The 7,735-nt window shown below is 56.5% G+C and overlaps 1 protein-coding gene across 1 annotated transcript; it reads left to right on the top strand.

Annotated features, from left to right (window-relative positions):
* The first annotated feature begins 769 nt into the window (after positions 1-769).
* Lgi3 (leucine rich repeat LGI family member 3) lies at positions 770-7,494 on the top strand. The gene is made up of 8 exons (XM_059274351.1): positions 770-1,194; positions 2,011-2,082; positions 2,710-2,781; positions 3,102-3,173; positions 3,270-3,341; positions 4,126-4,295; positions 4,443-4,607; positions 5,393-7,494. Exons 1-8 carry the CDS (start codon positions 989-991, stop codon positions 6,208-6,210), a joined length of 1,647 nt encoding a protein of 548 aa, XP_059130334.1. The 5' UTR covers positions 770-988; the 3' UTR covers positions 6,211-7,494.
* Positions 7,495-7,735: the final 241 nt, after the last annotated feature.

The following is a 7,735-nucleotide window of genomic DNA, read 5'->3' as shown; positions in this document are numbered from 1 at the left end:
TGGAAGGTTCTCAAGGAGCTTTAGACTTCTAGAGTTACCCTTTGAAGAGCACTGGTATAGAAGGATTGCTGTGAACTTGAAGTTGGACTTCTAGGCCTAGGGCTACACTTTTCTTATCTGTAGAAGGGAATTAATGTCCCTTCCCTCCCAAAGGGCCAGCCAATTAACCACGCCAAGTACACGGCAGAGATATGAAGTTTGGCTTCTTTTCCTTTTCTTGTGGCCTCAGTTTCCTTGTTGATAAAACCAAGACCTGAGCTGGAGCACATCCAAGGTGCGAGCAGCTCCATCGGACCGTGGTTGTGCCGTGTGAAACGTTCCCGGATTCCACACTTCCCACTCCGGCTCCAGCGGGCTACCTTTCCCTTTTCAGCTCGCAGGCACAAAGGCACACTCTGTTCCTCAGCTGATGCAAACACGCTCGCACCCCCAAGCTCCCAATCTCTCATGCCAACCTAGATGTACATGAGTCACTTGCGACATGCCCCTGAATTCAACGCCCCCTCACAGCCAAGACATACACACAGGTGCACATAGGTCCGCAGATCCGTGTGCACCATGCACATGCACTTCTCCTACAAACGCATTCGCTTCGCACACAGCCCTGGAGATCAGACACAGAGGCTGGGATGGCCTGGTAGGGCACGCTGCGGACGGGTGCAACCACTCCATCCTTTGGCTGCTCTCCCGCGGGCGCCGGGCCTGGGCCTCCCCGCTCCGCCCCCGCGCGCGCCCCCGCCGCCCGCACCGCAGTCCGCGTCCACCAGCCCCGGCCGCCGGTAGTTGCGGTCCCAGTTCCGCGCAGCGCTTCCGAGCTGAAAGGACTGCAGCCACCGCCTGAGGTCAGGAGGAATAGGTGGCGCCTAGAGTGCGGGTGGCCCAGAGCTGCGGCAGCCCCCGGAGGTGGAAGCTCCCGAGAGGAGCCGAGCAGCTTGCAGGGAGTAGCAGGGCGCCGGCAGGCCGGTGTAGGGGAGACCCTGCAGGAGGCATGGCCGGGCTACGAGCCAAGCTGGGCCCAGGGCGCGGGCTACTGGTGTTGTCCACGCTGGGTTTTTGCCTGATGCTGCAAGCCAGTGCCAAGAGGCCTCCTAAGACGCCCCCCTGCCCACCCAGCTGCTCCTGCACCAGGGACACCGCCTTCTGCGTGGACTCTAAGGCAGTGCCCAAGAACCTGCCTTCAGAGGTCATCTCCCTGTGAGTGTGTACCTAGCCTGGGGGTGGGGGGTGGGGAAGGGAAGGATGGCACGGAGGGCTCTGGAAGAGAGAAACCCTGCTCCTCTTTGCAGAGGATACGGACCTGGAGCACTCTCGGGGTTCCTCAGAACTGAGGAGTTCCAGGCCCCAGTCTGCGGGGAGCTCTGTAATCATACAGCAGCCATAGCTAGGGAAAACCAGAGTTCATGGCCAAGAATGAATCATCACCACCAGTAGCATAATGAGACCTACTATGTGTGGGTTGGAGGGAGTGTCTACATGAGCATGCTGGCCCTTCCCTGTGAGGTCACACCAAGGACAGAAAGCAGGACAACTGATGGCATGGGGGGGGGTGGGGCGGGTGACAAGTGAGAATGCCCTCGTGGGAGCTTGGCACGGGCCAGACTCCTGCCACTGGGTCTGCTGTTCTGCACACAGCTGGGCCAGCCTCACTTGCAGCAACTGGCCCATGACCCCCACCCTGGCCTGTGGGACTAGAGAGGCTGCCAGGTCCCTCATCTTGCTACCCCATCCCTCAGCAGCACCAACACGCTGTGGGTGTTGGATAATGGCATTGGTGATGGTAATGGAACCTGCTGTTTTGGCTGAGAGGGAAGGTGAGGCTGGGGCCACTGGTGCTCCTGGAGGCAGCAGAGGAGAAGAGTGGTGAAGGAGGGTATTGAGTTTGGGAAGTAAAGGGCAGATGCAGGTCGGGATTCGGGGCTGCTGAGAACAGACGCCGCTGCCCTGTCTCCCTCTGTGCCCAGTACAGGTCCTTCAGACGTTGACACGGTATTGACTGTGTGTTCCTTGCAGGACCCTGGTGAATGCTGCTTTCTCGGAGATCCAAGATGGAGCCTTCTCCCACCTGCCCCTGTTACAGTTCTTGTATGGATGGGCTTTGTGGAAGGGCGGGCGGGAACACGGTAGAACCAGAGAGATGCTGAGCTTGTGTGAGCGTGGGTGGAAGTGGTGTTTGAAAATGCAGATGCCCTGATAGAAGGTGTAGAAGGTGGAGTGGCATGGGGTCAGGAGTCCAGGCATCGGGGAAACTGCACACAGAAGCCAAGAATGTGGGGTGTAGAACACAGACTTGGCTTCTCTAGAGACTCTTGGGCCAGTGCCAAAGACTGGACACTTCGGGGGTGGGGGTTGGGGGTTGGGGGGCTCCTCTTAGATACAGGTGACTCCAGGGATCAGAGTTTGGGAGGCATGGTGGACAGCTGTCTGTGCAGGGCTGGAGTGGGTTGGGGTGCGGGTGAGAAGCCAGGAAGAGGAGATGCTGTGGAATTGGGCCAGGAGCCAGCTCGGCAGGGCAACATTGCCTCCCACCATATTCAGGAGCAAACCGGGAGCTTGCGATGTGAAAATCAGTTCACACCTGGTCTTGCTGTTCCAGGGGTCCTGAGGTCTGGAGGAAGGGCAGCCAGATGTGGAGGCAGCTCAAGGGTGGGGCACTGGGCATGGGGAGCAGGCACACCCTTGCGAGTTCTAATTCTGCCTTTGTCTCCCCAGGTTACTCAACTCCAACAAGTTCACGCTCATTGGAGACAATGCCTTCACAGGACTGTCGCACCTGCAGTACCTGTGTGTGGGAGGGAAGGGTCAAGGGCAGGGTAGAGGGAGGGAGCCCAGGCCCCAGTGGGCTGAGAGCGCAGTGGGGTGGGAGGGAAGAGCCCTTGAGTCTCCTGACAGCAGGATGGGGCAGAAGGCCACTTCGCCCATGCCCCTGTCATCTTGCCTAACACCCTGTCCCTATGGGTGTGACCTTTTTTTGCACACTATGGAAGCCTGTTTCTGGCTCCTGTGCTGGGGTCTGGCCTCAGATGTAAGGAACTCGCGGGGGGGGGGGGGGGGGGGGGGGGGTTCGACCCTGAGTGGCAGCTGAGGCGGGTTCTTGTCCCCAGCTTCATCGAGAACAATGACATCTGGGCACTCTCCAAGTTTACCTTTCGAGGACTCAAGTCCTTGACACACCTGTGAGTACCTGATCTCTATGCCCACGTGGGACTGGAACCCGTTGTGTCCCCTGGACCTGGTCATGATCTTTGGTGACCCTGGGGTCTCTCTTGCAGCTCACTGGCCAACAATAACCTGCAGACACTGCCCAGAGATATCTTTCGTCCCCTGGACATCCTGAGTGACTTGTAAGGCCTGAATCCTGCCTCTTCCCACAATGCCACAGAGAGCATACCCCCGGAGGGAGCAGAGAGGGAGTCAGAATCAGAGTGATCAGAGACTTGGGGGTGGGTGGGTTTGGGGACTTTGAGGAGGTGAGGTCAAGTTAGATATAGCTGAGAGCCTTCCAAATCGGGGCTCTTGAGTCCCCATAGCCTTTCTCAAATGCACATTAGATATGTCTGGCAAATACATGTGGTTTTTTTTTTAATGTATGGTTGATTTGAATTAATATTAAAGAACTTTAGCATATCTGCAGTCATTTGCCATTATTTATACAAAAATAAAATTGAATTCTGTCAACAGGGAAGCAACATACAGAGGGATAGATTAGCCACTGCCAAAGAAGCCTGGCACCAGGACCAGCTTTACAGGCCTGTAATCTCAGACACTCAGGAGGCTGAGCAGGGGGATCATAGCAGTAAACTTCTGTCCTATGATTAAAAAGTGAAAACAGGGCTGGTGATTTAGAGCACTTGCTTAGAATGTGCAAGGTCCTGGGCTCCAATGCCTGGTGTTACAAAAATTAAAAATGAGAACAAACAAAAAAACCAAAGACACCTGGCCAGGTAGGTAAGCAAGCAGGGCCTTAGGCTCAGCCAGCACACCTCTGGCCATGCCTGTGCTGTGTGGGGGCTGTGTCACCTAGCTATTTGTGAGCATCTCACAGCAGCTTCTGAAAGCCAGGCGGGCTGGTGTGCAGAGCAGCTGAGGGTCTGCCCCCTCCCTCTGCCCCCACCCCTCACAATCCAGAGACCTCCGGGGCAATGCACTTAACTGTGACTGCAAGGTGAAGTGGCTGGTGGAGTGGCTGGCACACACCAACACCACCGTGGCCCCCATCTACTGCGCCAGCCCGCCCCGCTTCCAGGAGCACAAGGTGCAAGACTTGCCTCTTCGGGAGTTTGACTGCATCACAACCGGTAGGATGGGGCCCTGGCCTCCAACAGAAGGCCACCCGGCTGGGCACACCCAGCTTCTATCGCCACCGGGTCCCCACGACCACCCCGTGGGCTGGCGCCTTCCTCCTTGGTGTTGATTCCACTCCCCTGTACCTCCCGTCCCTGCAGATTTCGTCCTCTACCAGACACTGGCCTTCCCGGCGGTGTCAGCGGAACCCTTCCTCTACTCCAGCGACCTCTATTTGGCTCTGGCCCAGCCAGGTGCCAGCGCCTGCACCATCCTGAAGTGGGACTATGTGGAACGACAGCTTCGAGACTATGATAGAATTCCAGGTACCCGCATGTGGCCTGCCTAGGCTGGCCCTATCCAGGGGAAGGTGATAGGAGGCTATGTTGTCCAACTCCAGTCAATGCCTAAAGGAAGGAGGATGGATTAAAGAAAATGGTTTCTGGCCCATAAAGATTTTCCTGGGTTTGAGAAAGGCCAGTATCTACAAAATAATGTGTATAGGATACACGCCTTTAATCCCAGCACTTGGAAGGCAAAGAAGGTGGATCTCTGTGAGTTCAAGGTCAGCCAGGGCTACATAATAGAGAGACTCTGACTCAAACAAACAATAAATAAATAAAGTCAATACTGAGAGCTAGGGATGAAGCTCAGTGGATAGAATGCTTGCCTAGCAAGTATCAAGTCCTGGGTTCATGATGGTTCACACCTATAATCCCAGCATTTGGGAGGTGGAGGTGGGAGTGTGGAGAATTCAAAACCAGGCTTGACTGTATAGCAAGAACCTGTCTCAGGAGAAAAACAAAACAGAGCTTGCCAGGTACGGTGGCTTACACTTGTAATCCCAGCACTTGGGACGTAAAGAAAGAAAATCACTGCTAGTTCAAGACCAGCCTAGTCTATATCATAAGGGCCAGGCCAGCCAGGGCTTCCCTGTCTCAACAAACAAAACACATTACGGACCCCTGAGTCCTGCGTGGGACTGCGCTGGGAGTGGACTTCCATAGCAGATCTCAGTTGTGGGCCATGTTTGGGGGTTGATCTTTCATCTGGGTGGGAAAAGGCGGGAGCTACCAGACACTGCCTAATTCCACGTGCTCTGTCCCGGCAGCCCCCTCGGCCGTGCATTGCAAGCCCATGGTGGTGGATGGCCAGCTCTATGTAGTCGTGGCCCAGCTGTTCGGTGGCTCGTACATTTACCACTGGGACCCCAACACCACACGTTTCACCAAGCTGCAGGACATCGACCCACAGCGTGTGCGGAAGCCCAACGACCTGGAAGCCTTCCGCATCGACGGCGACTGGTACTTTGCAGTGGCCGACAGCTCCAAGGCGGGTGCCACTAGCCTCTACCGTTGGCACCAGAATGGCTTCTATTCCCACCAGGCCCTGCACGCCTGGCACCGTGACACTGACCTCGAGTTTGTGGATGGGGAGGGCAAGCCACGGTTGATTGTGTCCAGCAGTTCTCAGGCACCTGTCATCTATCAGTGGAGTCGTACTCAGAAGCAGTTTGTGGCCCAGGGAGAGGTGACCCAGGTACCCGATGCCCAGGCCGTGAAACACTTTCGTGCCGGCCGAGACAGCTACCTGTGTCTTAGTCGCTACATCGGTGACTCCAAGATCCTGCGCTGGGAGGGTGCCCGTTTCTCTGAGGTGCAGGCCCTTCCCTCCCGGGGTTCGCTGGCCCTGCAGCCCTTCCTGGTGGGTGGCCACCGCTACCTGGCACTGGGCAGTGACTTCTCCTTCACGCAGATCTACCAGTGGGACGAGGGGCGACAGAAATTTGTACGGTTCCAGGAGCTGGCTGTACAGGCCCCTCGGGCCTTCTGCTACATGCCGGCTGGAGATGCCCAGCTGCTCCTGGCCCCCAGTTTCAAGGGACAGACACTGGTATACCGACATGTTGTGGTGGATCTCAGTGCCTAGAGGGAAGTTAAGTCCTTTGGGTTCCTCAGGGTGGCGCTGTATGGTGGGTGGAGACTTCTGTGAGCAACTTGTGGCTCCAAGTGAAGTCACACGGGGTTAACCTATATCTGTGCCCCCCCACACACACACACATACACAGAGAGGTGGGCCTGGGCACATACCAGGGAAGCCATTCCCATTACTGTAATCACCTATGTATGCCCCGGGCACCCAGTGTTCAGGTTCTCCTCTATGCGTGCACCAGTGGTCCCCTTTATCTACAGTGCCCCCATGCTCCACTCCCTGGCTGATGTGCCTGAGTGACGCAGCGGGTGCAGGAATGGGTGAGCCATGACCTTCTCTTCTCGGCTCAGCCTTGTGCCCTCTGGCCTTTCCTGTGGATGCTCAAGGTGCTTGGGTACCTGTTCAGCATCCACAGTGGCAGCCTCCCTCCAGGTGTGCCCACACTTCCAAGTGTGCCTGCCCACGCCATGCTCCTTCTGCATGCACCCGTGGACATACTGTTGGACATACTCAGTTACGTGCTTGTGCAGACCCGGCCACACTCCTGTTTCCATATATGCACATGTCTGGGAGGGTGCACACGTGCTGGGTGCTAAACAAACAGGCTTCCCTGCTGTCACCTAGCTGCTCTTCTTGGAGGGTGCCCAGCGCACCCTCACCTCCTCTGCTCACCCCAGTGTGCCCCCTAATTAGGTGGCTAATAAGGATAACAGTAAGCATGGCCATGGCCTCCTGGGGACAAAGCACCTTCATCCTCAAGCAATAATAGCCACAGAGGCAGCAGCAACCGGGTTCTTTGCAGTGCAGTATGCCTTTCTTCTCACTGGCGTTTTCTTCCGTGACTCAATCCCAGCTCACCTGGACACAGGTGGAAAGGCTTTCTCTGGATAGCTATTGCTTTATCAAGATCGGGCCGTCTCCTCTCTCTCCCCCGGCCTGTGGGACGTGGACCCTGAACTGTGACTGCTCCTTGGGTGGATATCAAAACTGGCCAAGACAAGAAGCCTGAGAACATCTGAGCCACTCCTGTGAGTGCCCGGGACACGTTGGGGCCCCTGGCACCTCTCCATTACACGGAGATGCGCCCCTGGAAGCGTGGCTCAGTGGAGGCTGGATGTGGTTGGCAGGGAGGACACCTGGGAACCAGGCTTCTGCTGCCCTCTGCTGTCCATGGGGAACAGCAGCCCAGAAGCAGGAAATGGCCAGATTGAGAGGATTTCTTACGGCCTAATGCCCTGGGGCACCTGGGGGCAACGCTATTCACTTGCTTCAAATAAAAAGTTCCACCCTACCACTAGGTCGCAGGTGTCCTCGGGGTGTTTTCTTAGGAGCAGAGCCAGGGTGGTGTCACCTGTCCCGGCTACACACAGGGACCACACCAGCTTCCAGTTCCTCTTGGCTCCTTTCCCTCTGAGCAATGGGCATCCTCAAAGTCAGCTGGCACTGGGGTCAGGAGTTCACGGTGATGCTGCTCGGGTGTTGGGCTGTGTGATGAGTCTCTTCCACCTGGGTCTGACTCACA

The sequence above is a fragment of the Peromyscus eremicus genome, chromosome 9 (genome assembly GCF_949786415.1).
Source record: "Peromyscus eremicus chromosome 9, PerEre_H2_v1, whole genome shotgun sequence".
Taxonomy (NCBI): Eukaryota; Metazoa; Chordata; class Mammalia; order Rodentia; family Cricetidae; genus Peromyscus; species Peromyscus eremicus.
The sequence above is the reverse complement of the archived record's forward strand: the minus strand, read 5'-3'. Positions and strand labels throughout refer to the sequence as shown.